Consider the following 18,475-nt stretch of genomic DNA (forward strand, 5'->3'; position numbering starts at 1 on the left):
GCTGGGTTTGAGATGGCCGGGTTTGTTTTTCAGCGATAATGGAAAATTATGTCGGCCATCTCAAACCCCAGCCAAATTCAAGGCATTTGGCTGTGGGAGGAGCCAGCATTTTTAGTGCAGTGGCCCCCCCTGACATGCCAGGACACCAACCAGTCACCCTAGGGGTCACTGCAGTGGACTTCAGAAAAGCTCCCACGTGCATAGCTTCCTTACTTTGGGAGCTGAGCCCCCCAAGCCCACTACCCACAAATGTACGGCACCCACTAAAATTGCTCCAGGGACCTGCATACAGCCTCTAGGACTTATTGCTGCTGTATAACTTTGGCACACCAGTTCACACCTGAAGACTAATCTCTCTGAAGTCCTTTCTTGAAATAACCATGTTTACTCACAGTTAACTGCAGATCAGAGGTTGTGCCCCACTGGCAAAGAGTCCCCTGGTACTAAGATTAGCAGTAGGTCAGAGCTGGCACAATGGTGTACAATGCCCTTTTTCAGCACCATTCAAGGTAAGAACTACGTTCTCTATCGTGGGTAACACAGGAAAGGGAACTAAAACTGGCTTACAAAAATGGCCACTACTGCATGGACTACAACAGGAAACAAAACAGGGCACACTCTGACCCAGTTAGCAGGGGGGAAAAGCACCATGGGAGTAGAGCCCAGTACCCTACACCCACCACAATGCATTGCTAATGTGACTCTGCAGGGCACCTAACAGAAAAGATGTCACACTCACCCGAGAGCCACATCGCAACCAGGGAAAGGCTGTCGGAGGATACAACACATTCTGCTGTCATGGAGGTGGGTACGGCATTTGAGGCTGGCATACAGGCTGGCAAAAAAGGCTTTTAGTTTTATTTTTTTAGTATGGAAGGGGGTTGGTGACCACTGGGGGAGTATGGGGAGGTCATCCCCCATTCCCTCCAGTGGTCATCTGGTCAGTTGGGGCACCTTTTTGAGGCTTGGTCGTGAAAATAAAAGGACCAAGTAAACCCGGCGAAATACTGCTTAACGTCGCTTTTTTCTTTTCCATTATCGGCAAAAGCTGGCCATCTGGTAGCCACGCCCATGCCCGCCCATGTCCCGCCTTCGCTAATCTACCGGCACGCCCCCTTGAACTTTTGCCGGCGAAGCGATGGGAAAGCGGCGATGCTGTCAAAAATGCCGCTTTCGATTATACCGATGTCGCCGGTTTTAAGAAATCACCGGCCATCTCCCGATTTGTGTTTGAAGATGACCGGCGATCACTTTCGATTATAAGCTGGATGGTGTTATAAAGATGATGGAATATATTGAAATTAAATGGAAGTTGAAATAAACTCTCCTTTCATTGGGGCTCATGTAATCACATCTTCATCTGTTTTGTAGAACTTTACCTTTTAGATACACAAATGGATTATTCTGTTGTTTGAGCATGTTTCAAGGACAAGTGGTTTATAAGTCAAAATAATACAAATATTTTCTGTCAAACAGATCTCTCATTTGTGGAAATATAACTAAATGGGCTATAAGCCCCTAATGCAGCCCATTGGTTTTCTTATATTTTGTTCTTGTGATGGCTCATACTGTGCCAAAACTGGAAATACAGTGAGACAGAATAATAGAATTCAGTAACATCCAAAACTTATTTTTTATGTTGTAATCATCTTTATTAAAAGCAAAACATGTTGCTTGATAAGCTTCATACAGAACATGAAAAAAAATAACAGTAAACCATCCAACATGGCACAATAAAAACTTTTACTTTTACTCCAAGAACCCTTCCCTTCTCATACTCCTCTCTCTCCCTATAAGCCCACCTGACTGTTTCCACTCGTCAAAATAACACAACAGATGTACAGATCAGTAGGACTCAAAGCATTTCATAAGAAGTAAAGTCATAAAAAACACAGTTTATACCAAATTGTTTAACCACACTTTGATTTTGACCTCGGGTTTAATAAGCAATACCATCTGCATTGTAAGGCCTAGATAAACAAATGTAAACAATCTATGTTTAAGGCATATGCCCTAAATATGTAATACTTGGTAGCAATAATTAAACAGTGATGGAATATTCACAAAGCAGGTAGCCAACAGGTTTATTTTTCACTGAAAATAATCAACTTTGTATAAACTTGGTGATTAATACTGTGCTGCTTGCTATTTTGTATTTTGGCGGTGTATTGTTTGCCTGCATAATAAAATTGCACTTGCAAATATTTTTCTGGTACGGCTTTAATTAACAAAAGCTACCATAAGAGGCATACACAGTCGTATAATTAACATTATAATATTATTTTTATTTGGGTAATGACAGACAAATGCTATTAAAAATTATATTACAAAGCATGAAGTTGACTTGGTTAACTTCTGCTGTATATCAACCAGTAGTAAATAATAGTAATAAACAATATTAAGTGCATTTTTATAACATACCACTGCATGCTTCAAAACAGAAGGAGCAAGTTCCCACTAACCATCTAGGCACAGATAACAAAAGCTTTCAAATGCTCCCATGTTTCAAACTAATACATGTTAAATGTGGGATATGGATGTCATAAATATATATATATATATATTTTTTTTTTGTTACATTTGTACTCCACACTTTTTCCCACTCATGGCAGGCTCAATGCAGCAGGCAATGGAAGGTTAAGTGACTTGCCCAGAGTCACAAGGAGCTGCCTGTGCGGGGAATCGAACTCAGTTCCTCACCAGTTAAGCACCTGATTCTCATAACATGATATCTGTTTTAGTGGCCCATTACCAGGAGAAAAAAAAATCTCTGCACGACTATAACACTAGAATGCCTCTGTAACCAGCCCCTCCGACTGATCGCTGAATAAGATTTCTAGCAAATTACTACCTCTACCTATGAAAAATTATCCCGTTTTTATGCTTCCTCTGTATACATCCGTATGCTGCGTAAGTTGGCATGTTTGAAAATATCAGTGAGATTAAATAAAAATGGTACCATCAGCAATCAAGAACGACTACGTAGATGCAGCAGCTCATAGGTTTGTTTGCTTTGTTTTGAGTATACGGGGATGACGGCTACGCGGGGAAGGGAAAACTCAGATTGACCTAATTGGTTTCAGCGTTTTGACGTCACTTCACCAGCTGTCTATTAAACCTCCTTGGGAGCAACAGTGAATAGAGCCCGAAAGATCGTATAATTACAAGGAAGTAGCCCGAAAAAAATCACAATAACTAAATTTGGCAGGAAAAAAACACACCAAACTGGCAACACTCTCTTAATGATCAGTGGCCTTCCTCCCCAATACACAAGCGGAGGCTACACGCGCTGCAGGCGAGAAGAATCGTCCTGAAACTGTCCAAAACCATCGGTTACCCTGGTAACTGGTGGCAGCGCAGGCTGACGAGCCCAGCCCAGGTGGTGCTGTCGCACGTTAGTGACGCAAATGTCCCTGGGAGAACGGTTCAGATGCGTGATTGCAGCAGGTTCCTATCGCATGTCGTCCGTGCCGGTAAGAGAGAAGTTATGTTACTTATGCTTCCACTCAAGGGAGAAGAGAAGGAAGGAAAAGGAATCTATTTTTTTTGTTCTTATTAGGACCTTTAATCTGGTTGTAATAATGCGGTTGTCTCTTAGGGAGGAGGGGCTTATAAACACACCCTGGCTCTGGGTGGCATGCTGCATTTATCTCCATTTCTGCTGTACCCATCAGCAGCTGCTGGAGAGGTGAGCTGTGAGGAAGAAAGAGTAGGGCAGGCTTAACCTGTTCCTCCGCCTGTAGATCCTTGGTAAATAATAGATATAGAAAAACAGTACAACGGGTCGCAAGTTTAATATATGTGCTGGTTTAACCTAATTGTGTATACAGATTCTAGAAATGGTATAAAAATAAGCTATATGTGTAATGCATAGAAAGATGTTTATGCGTTGCAGAGATAATACAAAGACGATTTATTTGGTTCTGGTGCTTGTTCCTGTTGTCCGTGATCAAATCATGTTCTGGACTGGTGGCATGATACCCTTCTTTCTTCCACGGTTATGCAGATTTTTCTACCTCTTTTTAATGGGATGTCTTAGATTTTTTTTCTCTGTCAGCTTTGGAAAATGTGCATCTCTTTTGTGCATATGCAAACAACCATTTCTTATAGTTATGATTATTTCATATATTTCATATATCTATTATTTGTAAGCTAAATCTATATTGTCATCCATGTATTCATGTATCACCAACTGTTTACTCTGCTACTACTACTACTATTTAGCATTTCTATAGCGCTACAAAGCGTACGCAGCGCTGCACAAACATATAAGAAAGACAGTCCCTGCTCCAAGAGCTTACAATCTAGCAGACAAAAAATAAAGCAAACAAATCAATCAATGTGTAGCGGAAAGAGGAGGGTAGGTGGAGGCGAGTAGCTACAAGTGGTTACGAGTCAAAAGCAATGTTAAAGAGGTGGGATTTCAATCTAGATTTAAAGATGGTCATGGATGGGGCAAGACGTAGGGGCTCAGGAAGTCTATTCCAGGCATAGGGCGCAGCAAGACAGAAGGAGCGAAGTCTGGAGTTGGTAGTAGCGGAGAAGGGAACAGATAAGAAGGATTTATCCAGGGAACGGAGTGCACGGGAAGGGGTGTAGGGAAGGACGAGTGTGGAGAGATACTGGGGAGCAGCAGAGTGAGTACATTTATAGGTTAGTAGAAGAAGTTTGAACAGGATGCGAAAACGGATAGGGAGCCAGTGAAGCGACTTGAGGAGAGGGGTAGTATGAGTAAAGCGACCCTGGCGGAAGACGAGACGGGCAGCAGAGTTTTGAACCGACTGGAGAGAGGAGAGTGACTAAATGGGAGGCCAGCAAGAAGCAGATTGCAGTAGTCCAAATGAGAGGTGACAAGGGTGTGGATGAGGGTTTTGGTAGAGTGCTCAGAAAGAAAGGGGCGGATTTTACGGATGTTGTAAAGAAAGAAAACGACAAGTCTTGGCGATCTGCTGGATATGATCAGAGAAGGAGAGAGAAGAGTCAAAGATAACCCCAAGGTTTCGAGCTGAGGAGACAGGGAGAATGAGAGAGCCATCAACAGAAATAGAAAACGGGGGGAGCGGGGAGGTGGGTTTGGGGGGGGGAAATGAGAAGCTCAGTTTTGGTCATATTTAATTTCAGGTGGTGTTGAGTCATCCAGACAGCAATGTCAGACAAGCATGCTGAAACTTTGGTTTGGATACAAGGTGAGATATCAGGGGTAGAAAGGTAGATTTGGGAGTCATCAGCATAGAGATGGTAGGAAAAGCCATGGGATGAGATTAATGAACCGAGGGAAGAAGTGTAGCTAGAAAAGAGGAGGGGACCAAGAACAGAACCCTGAGGTACGCCGACAGGTAGAGGGATAGAAGTAGAAGAGGATCCACCAGTGAACACTAAAGGTGCGGAGGAAGAGATAGGAAGAGAACCAGGAAAGGACAGAGCCCTGGAATCCAAGTGAGGACAGGGTATTGCGAAGTATGCTGTGATCGACAGTGTCAAAAGCAGCGGAAAGATCAAGAAGAATGAGGATGGAATATTGACCTCTGGATTTAGCCAGTAATAGGTCATTGGAGACTTTAGTAAGCGCAGTTTCGCTTGAGTGGAGAGGGCGAAAACCAGATTGTAGTGGGTCAAGAATAGCATGTGAGGAGAGAAAATCAAGGCAGCGGCGGTGAACAGCACGCTCAAGTAATTTGGAGAGAAAGGGAAGGAGGGAGATGGGTCTGTAATTAGAGGGACAAGTAGGGTCGAGTGAAGGCTTCTTAAGGAGAGGTGTGACCACAGCATGTTTAAAGGCAGCAGGGACAGTCACAGTGGAAAGTGAGAGGTTGAGAATGTGACAGATAAAAGGAATAAGAGCAGGAGAGATGGCATTAAGAAGGTGGGTGGGAATGGGATCAGAGGAACAGGTGGTACATTTTGAGGAAGAAAGGAGAAGTGTAGTTTCCTCAATAGTAACTTCAGGAAAGGAGGAAAGGGAATGAGGGGACGTAGAGAGGGGGGAACGGACTAGTGGAGGGAGAGGTGGTGAGGTAGAGAATGCAAGGTTTATCTTTTGAACCTTGTCGTGAAAGAATTCAGCAAGGGTCTGAGGAGATAATGAAGGGGGAGTTGGGGGAGGGGGTACCTTGAGGAGAGAGTTCAATGTGGTGAAGAGAAGTCGAGGGTTAGAGCCAAGAGAGTTAGTCAGTTGGATATAATAATCCTGTTTGGCGCGTAAAAGAGCAGATTGGAAGGAGGTCAGCATGAACTTTAAGTGTAAGAAATCAGCAAGGGCCCGAGATTTCCGCCAGAGGCGTTCGGCGGAGCGGGTACAGTAACGTAGGTAGCGGATATTAGAAGTCAGCCAAGGTTGGGGTTTTGTATGCCTTAAAGGGCGGGTCATCAAAGGTGCAAGAGTGTCTAAGGCAGATGATAGACTATTGTAAGAAGAAACAGCCTAGTTGACAGACGTGGATGGTGCCACAGTCGAGAGGAGGTTTGAAACATGGGAGGATAGAGATGAAGGGTCAATACCATGAAGATTCCTAGATAAATTAAATAAGATAGGACGGGACTGGGAGGGAGGGAGGAGATTTAAGTGTGAAAGTTATAAGATGGTGATCAGAGAGGGGAAGATCAGAGGCAAGGAAACTAGAAGGTGAACAGTTGGAGGAGAAGATAAGATGAAGACAGTGACCATTTTGATGAGTGGGGGAGGTGGAGCATAGTTGAAGATTAAAGGAGGATGTTAAAGCGAGTAACTTGGAAATATAAGAGTTAGAAGGATCATTAGCAGGAATATTAAAGTCACCAAGGATGAGAGAGGGGGAGGAAGGATCATGGAAGAAGGCAAGCCAGGCATCAAAGTCACTGAGAAAGGATGAAAGGGACTTATCAGAGGGACGATAAATGACTGCTATTCGAAAAGGCAGAGGCGAGAAAAGGCGGATAGAGTAGACTTCAAAAGGAGGAAAAACAGTGAGATTGAGGTAGAAGAAGGGGTTGAAATCTGGAGGAGGGAGAGAGAAGTAATCCAACACCACCCCCGCGGCCAGCAGGGCAAGGAGTATGTGAAAAAAAAAAAGATAACCACCATGGCAGAGGGCTGCGACTAAAGCAGAGTCATCAGGGCAGAGCCAGGTTTCTGTTACGGCGAGCAGATGGAGGTGACGTGAGATAAAGAGGTCATGAACATATGGGAGTTTGTTGCAGATAGAGTGGGCTTTCCAAAGGGCGCAAGAGAAGGGCAGAGAAGAGGAGGGGAGTAGAAGAATAGTGATGAGGTTAGAGAGGTCACGGTGAGATCTGTAGAGTTGGGATAATAGTTGGTGAGGAGGGCCAGGATTGGGATTGATGTCACCGGCTGAGAGTAAGAGAAGGAGTAAACGAGAGCGGAGGAGAGTAGGAGAGGTGTGGCCATGAAGGCTTTGAAGGCGAGAGGTATTTAGGTGAATGGGGAAGGCAAAATGGAAGGAAGAAAGAGATGAAGATTAAAAACTAAGAGGGAGGAAGAGGGTAGGAGAGAAGGTGAGGTGATGAAGTCGATGGATGGGCAGTGAGTTCCTGTAGTGGAGAGAAGTAGGGGGTGAGGGAAAAGATTAGGAAGGGACAGGGCAAAGAAGAGAATGTGTATAGGGGCCATAGCGTGATTCAGAATTAGGTATAATTGGGTGAGGTCAGTAGTGACTGGGAGAAAATCTATTAGATTGTAAGCTCTTTGAGCAGGGACTGTCTTTCTTCTATGTTTGTGCAGCGCGAGAGGGCATTCCAAGCATCCACTACTCTCTCCGTGAAAAAATACTTCCTGACATTTTTCTTGAGTCTGCCCCCCTTCAATCTCATTTCATGTCCTCTCATTCTACCACCTTCCCATCTCCGGAAAAGGTTCGTTTGCGGATTAATACCTTTCAAATATTTGAACGTCTGTATCATATCACCCCTGTTTCTCCTTTCCTCCAGAGTATACATGTTTAGTTCAGCAAGTCTCTCCTCATACGTCTTGTAACGCAAATCCCATACCATTCTCGTAGCTTTTCTTTGCACCGCTTCAATTCTTTTTACATCCTTAACAAGATACAAAAAAGAATTGCTGAACTAAACATGTATACTCTGGAGGAAAGGAGAAACAGGGGTGATATGATACAGACGTTCAAATATTTGAAAGGTATTAATCCGCAAACGAACCTTTTCCAGAGATGGGAAGGTGGTAGAACGAGAGGACATGAAATGAGATTGAAGGGGGGCAGACTCAAGAAAAATGTCAGGAAGTATTTTTTCACGGAGAGAGTAGTGGATGCTTGGAATGCCCTCCCGCGGGAGGTGGTGGAAATGAAAACGGTAACGGAATTCAAACATGCGTGGGATAAGCATAAAGGAATCCTTTGCCGAAGGAATGGATCCTCAGGAGCTTAGTCAAGATCGGGAGGCGGGGCTGGTGGTTGGGAGGCAGGGATAATGCTGGACAGACTTGTACAGTTTGTGCCAGAGCCGGTGGTTGGGAGGCAGGGCTGGTGGTGGGGAGGTGAGGATAGTGCTGGGCAGACTTATACGGTCTGTGCCTGTGCCAGAGCCGGTGGTTGGGAGGCGGGGCTGGTGGTTGGGAGGCGGGGATAGTGCGGGGCAGACTTATACGGTCTGTGCCCTGAAGAGCACAGGTACAAATCAAAGTAGGGTATACACAAAAAGCAGCAAATATGAGTTATCTTGTTGGGCAGACTGGATGGACCGTGCAGGTCTTTTTCTGCCGTCATCTACTATGTTACTATGTTACTATGCTGCGTACGCCTTGAAGCGCTATAGAAATGCTATATAGTAGTAGTAGTAGAAAATAGATGTAAAGAGAAAAATGCATCGCGGCACCAAGAGCAGAGGCTCTGAGTGGATCGGAGTGGACATGGACGTCACCCTGGAGAAGGCTGTAAAGGATAGGCAGATGAGCTGCAAGTCCTCCACAGCACCTGAAAGGCAGCCGGTGGTAGAGCTGGGCACCTCTCAGCTGAGGAAGGCTTACCAGGGGTTAGGCCAAAGGCAGCATTCCTGCCCCTGAGGGTCGCCTGATCCTAGCCAAAAAGCACCTGGAAACCCTGGCACTTGGAGCGAGGGCCCTGGGAAGATCGGGGTGGACCTGGGAGTCACCCCAGATACAGCTGTGAGGAAATGCAGAAGGGCTGCAAGTCCTCCACAGCGCCTGGTGGGAGCGCTGGGCACCTAGAGCGGAGGCCCTGAGTGGATTGGAGTGGACCTGGGTGTCACCCCAGAGAAGGCTGTAAGGATATGCAGATGAGCTGCAAGTCCTCCACAGCACCTGAAAGGCAGCCGGTGGTAGAGCTGGGCACCTCTCAGCTGAGGAAGGCTTACCAGTCGTTAAGCCGAAGCCAGCATTCCTCCCCCTGAGGGTCGCCTGATATTTGGATTGGCGAATGCCATGACGGAATATTGTAAGCCACATTGAGCCTGCAAATAGGTGGGAAAATGTGGGATACAAATACAACAAATAAATAATAAATAAATATCTACATCTTGCAGAATAAGTTCTCCTTTTACAAAGGTGCAGCAGTGATTCCCGTGTGGCAAATGCAATGAAGCCTTAGCCCATAGGAACTGAATGGGCTTTGTCGCATTTGCCTCGCTGGGAATCACTACCGTGGTTTTGTAAAAGGAGCCCTAAATTCTACTATATAATTAGGTGAGACTTCTGAAATATTTTTCGTGATTTAACAATGAAATGTGGATATTGGATATCTTAGTTTTGTACAATACGGGAAAAATACATTCCGGTTTTTATTTCTCCAGTGTTTATTGCATACAAAGTGAAGATTCTTGCGGATTCTAGTTCAATTTTTGCCTGTGTACTTCTGTTTCTAGTTTGTGATTAGTTAGAATGTGATTTACTGTTTTTTTTTCTTTTATTTTGTGATGTTACTCTCTAGTTGTACTAGAGTTGTTACCCTTTTGGGGTTGGATTTAGTAAATGTGGGCCCTGGGAAAAATTTGCGCTCAGCATTATTCTATAAAGGGTGATCTGGGCTGAGTGCACTTTACAGAAAAGAACTTAGCACTTATTCCTGCACCCAGTTTTGGGCGTGAGGACTTATACCAACTGAAAGCTGCTGTAAGTACTGGCAACTTGGGCACGCAGCCCCCAAATTCTGTAACACTGAGGGTAATTCTTTGGGATGCCCCTGACTCAACCATGCCCCCTTTTAGGCTGTGCATGAGATGATTTGGGCGTAACTCTTTATAGAATTCTGCACATCCAGATCTGTACGCAAATCCAAATTAGAGCCAATTAGGCGATAATTAACAGATAATTATTGTTAATGGATCATTTGGGCGCCATTTATAGAATCTAGGGGTTGGTGTCTGTTAAGATAATGCTTTGTGGCACTTATTTGACCAGCGCTGAGGTATTGATCCAGTGTAGAGGCTGATAGTGGTTTAGCAGCTCTTAGTGGTTTTCAGCTCCCTCCTCAGGGGCCATCTGGCTAGTTGGGTTTTCTGAAGATACATGAAATATATTACTATGCATCTACTCCAGTGCATGCAAATATTTCTTATTCATATTCATTGTGGGTCTACTGAAATCCCAACTGGCTAGATGGTCCCTAAGGACTGGGTTGAAAACCAAGCTTGCTTTGTTTTCCCAAGAGGTGTACTGGTGTTCTTGTAACTGTTGTAATATTTGCAGTGCTATTTCTTTCATTGGGTGGAACGTTGATGTTTGAATCCTGGGAGTTAATGCTGCAGAGTGGTGATTATGCCTTTAGTTAGATTTTTTTTTTTTGAATTTTGTTAAGTATTTCTCAATAGAAATCAAACAAAATAAAACATGGAAAAGAAAATAAGATGATACCTTTTTTATTGGACATAACTTAATACATTTCTTGATTAGCTTTCGAAGGTTGCCCTGACGAAGAAGGGCAACCTTCGAAAGCTAATCAAGAAATGTATTAAGTTATGTCCAATAAAAAAGGTATCATCTTATTTTCTTTTCCATGTTTTATTTTGTTTGATTTCTATTGATAACCTTAAGAGTGGACTAACACGGCTACCACACTCCTCTAGTTAAGTACTTCTCAAACTGCCTGGGAATGAGGGGAGTTTGGGTTGCTTACCTCAATTTGAATATTTCTTTTTGTATGGAGAGTTGTAAGGTATGTGCCCTAGTTCTGTGTTTCACATGTGGGGCTCTGGTTTATATTGGCATGTTCTCGCATGCTGTCCAGGGGCTTTTGGGAGAGTGCATGAGGCATGTGCTTTTCTGCAGTTTCCCTATGTTGTGTCCTTGGGCTTCTGTTGGGAGTTTGATAAAGGCTGAAACAAACACAGAAGAATTGAGGTAGGCACTCCTTGGATCGGAAATTTCTTTTAGTTAAGTTTGTTTGTCACTTTAGACTCTATTTGGACTGCAATAACTACCCTTGAGTTCTCAATAACTAGTTCTTTGAGCTCTCAGAGAAGGTCCAGGACCTCAAGAGGTCTCTGATCTAACATGCTAGGAAACAGGTTCTGCTTGACCAGAAGATGGCAACCCTCCATTTGTTAAACACGGTGATCCAGGATAATATGGTACTGCACAATAAGTTATCTCAAATTCTCTTGGCTTATATCTTGTTAAATGAATTCTTCCAACATAAGCAATCGCAAGATATTCAATCTCACCAATATATTCCACTTATGGCAGGAGGAAAAGACTTCAGAAGCTCAATGAACCAGCATATAATTGTTGCTTCTTAAGCAGAATTCATTGTGGATTGCTTCATCGGGAGCTTTGTGATGTTGCCTCTTCGATTATCTGGGTCCGCAGTCTTAATTCAAACTGCTGCAAAAAGCATTGAAATACAGCATTTTAATTGAGACTGGGGACCCAGGATTATTGTGGGTTTTTGTTTTTTGATATACGACTATATTTGCTTCTACCTGTAGCACAGTAGTGCAGTTGGTAAGTTTCTGAGGTCTTCTTTCTCCATTTTTTAAAATATATATTAGGTAATGTGGTTGGTTTATCCTGCAGATAAGTCATAGCATGCCCCTTTTTGAGCTGGACTTCGAATTTTAATTTTCTGATATTTTGTTCAGTCAGTTCCTTATTGCTAGTTATGCACAGAATTTACTAATTTGGAAGCATTACTCCAGATGAAAAATGCATAACAATTTAAGTTTTGATTTCAAGGGGGAGAGAATACATTCTTCTCTCCAAATCTTAATGAGTAACTTCAAGCGGTGGCCTTGTGTAACTTCTAGACCAAATCTCAGAAAGGCAACCACTGCTGTAAAAAGAAGAAAAACAAATTAATCTCGGTCATGCTGCACCTAGGATAAAAAAAAGTACTTCCTTATCATCCACCAGACCAGTCCAGATCAGTTTGTTATATCCCTGTACCAGCAGATGCAAACAGAGAAGCATTTGTTCTCTGTTTGCATCTACTGGTAGTGGGATATAACCAACTCATCTGAACTGGTCTGGTGGATGATAAGGAAGCACTTTTTTTTTTAAATCCTGGGTGCTGCATGGCCAAGATTAATTTGTTTTCCTTCTTTTTACAGCAGTGGTTGCCTTTTTGAGATTTGGTCTAGATGTTATACAAATGCTTGTGAGCCTTGCTCTATAGAATGCACTGTGCAGCCAGCTCCTCTTTGGTTTTTCTCTCTCTCCAGATGGTCAATGTGTATTTTGTGCAGCCTTGAACTGAATCTGCAGCTTACTCTTGGCTTCATTTGGAGAACTGAACCCAGTTGAGTTAGGCAGTTGAGTTGGGGGGGGGGGGGGGCTGTCCTGACCATGGCCCTTTGTTTCTGCTTCTAGCCCTGGCGAGATTACCCGGAGGAGTTCAGGTTTCTCTCCCACTCTTGGCCTTTCTTAGAGATCTTTTTACTAAGCTGCGGCAAAAATTGGCCTTAGCGCACCCTTACGTGGATCTTTTCTGTGCGCTGAGACCATTGTTTCCACAGCCGTAAAATGGCCAGTTTTCTATTTTTTTTTTTTATTAATGGGCATTAATTAGGATGTATTTACTGCCTTTTTGAAGGAATTTAGTCAAGATGGTGTACAGTAAGAATAAATCAAACATAAGCAATAGACAATTACAGCAGTGAAGGCTGATTACATATAAAAGCTGAGTAAGATAGGACGAAGTGGTCTAAGTTACAGTGTGTGGGTAGGTGGGCCAAGTGTGGACTGAGTGGATAGTCACCGCATGTATTAAAGACTTGGGAGAAGAACCAGGTTTTCACCTGCTCTCTGTTCTATGCTACCAGAGTCATCCTTTCATCTCTTGTTATGAAACTGCAATTCAAGCCTTTGGAAGTTTCTTTAGCTAGAAGAATCGGTGAGCTTTAAAGCCTTCGTCTCGTACGAACCTTAAAATTCAGTTTCATCATAATAAAAAGAGTACTACAAACTCATCCCAAATTTTTGTCAAAGGTGGTCACACCTTTCCGTGTGAATGAAGAATTAGTACTACCTACATATAATTCTAAACCACTCATGCATCCATGTGAGATCATCCATCCATGCTGTACTGCAAAAATTTTCCTGTTTATTATCTCTTTCATTCTGTTCTTTTATCAGAAAATGTGCACAGCTGTTTGACTCCTTCAACACCAACAGACTTGGCATTCCAGTGGCTAAACAGACTCTAGCCAATTGTCTAGCATCCTGTGTCCGGCTCTGTTATGAACAGACTGGCATCTCTTAGCTAGCAGAGTCAAACCTCATCAAATCAGACACACTGCAATATTCAGAAATAGTGCATTTGGTCAAGCAGTACTGAACAACCTGTATTTGATCTGTTCCCCAGTTGCTTTAATATCTAATCAAGCCACTTCTTAATAATGAGCTAGCAAGTCACCTGCTTATGAGCCTGATTATATTTATTCTACCTGTTGATGGAAAAGCTAAGTGCCTGGCTGTAACAGGTATTTTCTGCGGACAGCAGGATTAATTGGGCACACAAGTGGATGGTGTCATTGCATAGCAGGGTGCAATATCTCTCCCAGAATTCGGAACTAGTGTGAAAACTTTGAGCATGCATGGCCCTTCCCACGTGTAGTTTCTCCGCAGGCCCCTTTTGAGTTGGTGATGCTCAATGACATCATCCACTTGTGTGTCTGATTAATCCTGCTGAGTATTAATGAAAACAATACCTATTTCAGGTTAGCAACTTGGGCTCTGAATGTGTGCATATAAAGCTTTCTCTTATTTGGGTTTGTAATCCTTGCGTGTTCTTATTGAAAAATCCCTTGCTATTCCTCATTTCCTGCGCTAAGCAGTTTAGTTCTTATAGTTTCTTAGTAACGTGAACACAACTCATCAACACCTTGCTTCATGGTGTACTAGAACTTTCTTGGTATTTTTGTAATCCCTGGACCAAAACTGTCAGGCAATTATTAGAGTTCACAGTTCTGATGTCCCTTGGGAAAGCTCTTCACACTCTCTTTCCCTCTAATTGTCTTGTGAGTGTTCACATGATTGAGTTTGCAGATGGGAATGTTTAGGTCTGGTTTAGGCTTGTCTTGCTTCTGTCCTTCTTCTGTCATTATTAAGAAGTGACTTGATTAGAAATTGAAGTGACTGGGGAACAGATCAAATACAGGTTGTTCAATACTGTTTGACCAAATGCACTATTTCTGCAAATTGCAGTGTGTCTGACTTGATGAGGTTTGACTCTGCTAGCTAAGAGATGCCAGTCTGCTCATAACAGAGCCGGATACAGGATGCTAGACAATTGGCTAGGGTCTGTTTAGGTTTTGCTGGGTGATCTCAGGTCAGATTCTGAGTTTATAGACTTCTTCATTTTGATGATTCATTTGTCCCCAGTTCTCTGACTCTCTTAAAAGGGGTTTGGGGACAGTGGGAGAAGCAGGAAGTGGGATCTGAGCTTTCTCTGTTTTAAGGGTCTTTTGGCTTTATTGTAGTAAATATCTTTCATATTGACAGACGCAGATATTTTTCCAGAGTTAAACCATGTTTCTTGAGGTGCTGGTATTGGACTCTCAAGACTGGGGAGAGGGCTTACCTGTATGGACAAGTGACTAGCTAGTGGGACCTTCCCAGTCCTTTTCCTTCAAATATACAAAACTTTCTTAGAGCAGCAACAGGGCAGGAAGAGAAAACAGGGCAAAAAGTAAGTGGCAGAGAAAAGTCACTGGCACACATCTGAGCAAAATAAATCCAATTTTATCTTATGCAAGGCAAATAACTTTCCAAGCAAAGGGTTACCACAGGGCAAAGGTCTTTGTTGTTGACATTGTTTCTGTGACCAAAGGTAATGGTAGGCATTTGGAGGCATGACGCTGAAGAGCAGTTCGAGCCTCCATAGCTTTTATGAATTCATCCAGTCATCTTGGTCTGAGTTCAGGCATTGCAGTGATTACACTACAGGGTGGACCTACTACTACTACTTAACATTTCTATAGCGCTACTAGTGTTACGCAGCGCTGTACAAAATAAACAAAGAAGGACGGTCTCTGCTCAAATGAGCTTACAATCTAAAGAACGAAATGTCAAGTTGGGCAGTCTAGATTTCCTGGGTAGAGGTGACGAGGTTAGGTGCCGAAGGCGACATTGAAGAGGTCAGATGCTGGTGCCCTTCTGAGTTAAAATGACCAGATTCTTCCCTGAGTCCACCCCCTTGAATGATCTGTTCTGCAGAGGGGCCAAGGGTGAATCATTCCAGAGTAAGATTTTCCAGACTTTGGGATATAAATGTAGAAAAACAGAAGTGTCATATGGCTTTTAACTGAAAAAAGTAGCCTAAAATGATTATTTGCTTTTCTTTCTAAAATGATAAACAGAGTCGAGATAACATGGGTAAACTCTCAGAGCTGAAAACTGACCTCTACTTAGAGGTGAGCAATATGCACATAGGGATCACAGCACATGTACTTTGTAGGTACAGGAAAAAGGGATGGAGTAGGGGGAGGCAGTATGCAGGAAGGTATTTCTTCCTATTGGTAGGGTCACTTGACATTTCTCCTCTTGGCTTGACTCATGAGAGCAATGATCAGGTTCCGTGTACTAACACTGAGGTTCTGATGAGTGACAGAAGGGGCACAGAGAGTGAGACAGCTTTCAAATGAGTGTGATACACTCCCAATGAGTATTTATTTATTTATTTATTTATTTATTTATTGCATTTGTATCCCACATTTTCCCACCTCTTTGCAGGTTCAGTGTGGCTTACAATACATCATGGATAGTGGAAATGAGAAGAGGGTAAACATTTAGTATTACAGAAAGATTTTGGGTTGAATGATAATGCTAAAACAGAAGGCATTATTAACATTTCTAGATATATGTGGGAGTTTCACATGTTTTGGTCTTTGTGGTATATCATGTCGAAGAGATGGGTCTTTAGTAGTTTACAGAAGCTGGTCAGTTCATAGGTCGCTTTTAGGTTACGTGGCAATGCGTTCCAAAATTGCTTGCTCATGTAGGAAAAAGTTGATGCGTGCATTAATTTGTATTTTAGACCTTTACAGTTGGGGAAATGAAGATTAAGGAATGTGCGGGAAGATTTTTTAGCATTCCTGGATGGTAGGTCTATCAGGTCTGACATGCAGGTTGGGGCATCACCATGGATGATTTTATGTACTAGGGTACATACTTTGAACGTGATGCGTTCTTTGAGTGGGAGCCAGTGTAGCTTCTCTCGTAAGGGTTTGGCACTTTCGTATTTTGATTTTCCAAATATGAGTCTGGCTGCCGTGTTCTGGGTTGTTTGGAGTTTTTTGAGTATTTGTTCTTCGCATCCAGTGTAGAGTGAGTTGCAGTAATCTAGATGACTAAGTACTAATGATTGTACCAGATTACGGAAGACGGTTTTTGGGAAGAATGGTCTTACTCTTTTTAATTTCCACATTGATTTCCACATTTCCAGATTACGGAAGACGGTTCTTGGGAAGAATGGTCTTACTCTTTTTAATTTCCACATTGATTTCCACATTTCTGTGCGCAGCCATGTCCTTTCACTCCGCTTTTTGAAGTGCCTTGTGCACAAGGCAGTAGGGTGTAAATGAGCCTTCGTGCCAGGTTTCTGCTCTCCTGAAGAACTTCAATGCCCTTTGTCTTCTCTTCTGAACTGTAGTAGGTTTCTCTGCACTACCAAATAACTTTTGTGACAGGCTTACATGCATACATCTTGGAAGCCAGCAGGAGGAACCAAGAGAAGAGAAGTAAGCATTCTCCACTGAACATGTTCACACTATTTTGCTTCTCCTGAGTAACATTCCAAAATCCATTTAGCCAAGGCATTTTTGGGTTTCTGTGCATGACAATAGCTTGACTTTACTGTTGGGAGCAATATCTATTGTGCTCATGTTGCTGTAAATTCTTTTTGCATCACTCAAATGGCTTTTTAACAAGCACCCTAAATTTTTTTTTCCAAAAACCATACTAAACAGAGTTCTATTGCATACTCCCTACGGCATTACACTTTAAATTTGTGTCTCCTTTTGGCGCAAGGATTATCTTATTGATTAACAACGGGGCTGTCCTGGCACATGACTCTAAGAAGTCTCTACTACAGTAGCTCAGTACAGTGGTTACAAACAAGGATTTGTCTTGATCTGATTTTCCTAGTGAGCAATAAAATATATACATTTCAGTGCCCTCACCTCTGGCTCCTTTTAAAAGCCTTTGTAGCAAAATTGTCATATTATGTTTCTTTTCAGGACATTTTTGTTGTATGTGAATCACTTTTGCATTAGACATTTGATGTGGTGAATCATATGTTGGTATTTAGTTATCCTGACATCCATCTGTAAAGCAAAATGTGGTGACAGGTTTTGTGAAGTTTTATTTATTTAAAGAATTGGTTAATTAGAATTGTTCTTGTTTCTCTCTCTTCCCAGCCACCACCCTCTTACCTCTTTACCACAGGCTTTACCCCTCATTGCCCATAGTGGAGAGACAAAATTAATTCCATCTGCTGTCTTAACTGAGGAATATATAAAAGAGCTAGCCATGCCAGAAAATGTTAATGTTTAGGAGGAACTGAAACAAATTTCAGTGAACCTAGAAGATGTAATCTAGCAAATCAACAAACTAGAGAGCAGCAGATCACCTGTATTCCAAAGTGCTGAAAGAATTGAAAAATGGAAATTGCTGATCTACTATTAGATGATTTTAGTGATAGGTTTCAGATGACTAACAGGCTTATTTTCGAAAGAGAAGGGCGTCCATCTTTCAACACAAATTGGGAGATGGGCGTCCTTCTCTCAGAGTCGCCCAAATTGGCATAATCGAAAACCGATTTTGGACGTCACTAACTGCTTCCGTAGCAGGGACGACCAAAGTTCCTGGGGGCGTGTCGGATGCATAGCGAAGGCGGGACTGGGGTGTGCCTAACAGATGGGCATCCTCGAGCGATAATGGAAAAAAGAAGGGCGTCCCTGAGGAACACTTGGGCGACTTTACTTGGTCCATTTTTTTCTTACGACCAAGCCTCAAAAATACTCTGGGAATCGATGCCCTCCTTCAGCTATGTCCTGTGGAAGAGTTTCTATATAG

General features: G+C 42.8%; 1 protein-coding gene across 1 annotated transcript in view; it reads left to right on the plus strand.

Moving 5' to 3' along the window:
* Window positions 1–3,201: 3,201 nt before the first annotated feature.
* The window catches only part of GUK1 (guanylate kinase 1), a 68,942-nt gene continuing 53,668 nt past the window's right edge, over window positions 3,202–18,475 (plus strand). Inside the window, exon 1 of the mRNA XM_030197400.1 lies at window positions 3,202–3,473. Coding sequence (XP_030053260.1) covers window positions 3,431–3,473 — 43 coding nt within the window. The 5' untranslated portion in view covers window positions 3,202–3,430. The remainder of the gene's footprint in view (window positions 3,474–18,475) is intronic.

The sequence above is a fragment of the Microcaecilia unicolor genome, chromosome 1 (assembly GCF_901765095.1).
Source record: "Microcaecilia unicolor chromosome 1, aMicUni1.1, whole genome shotgun sequence".
NCBI classification, from domain to species: Eukaryota; Metazoa; Chordata; class Amphibia; order Gymnophiona; family Siphonopidae; genus Microcaecilia; species Microcaecilia unicolor.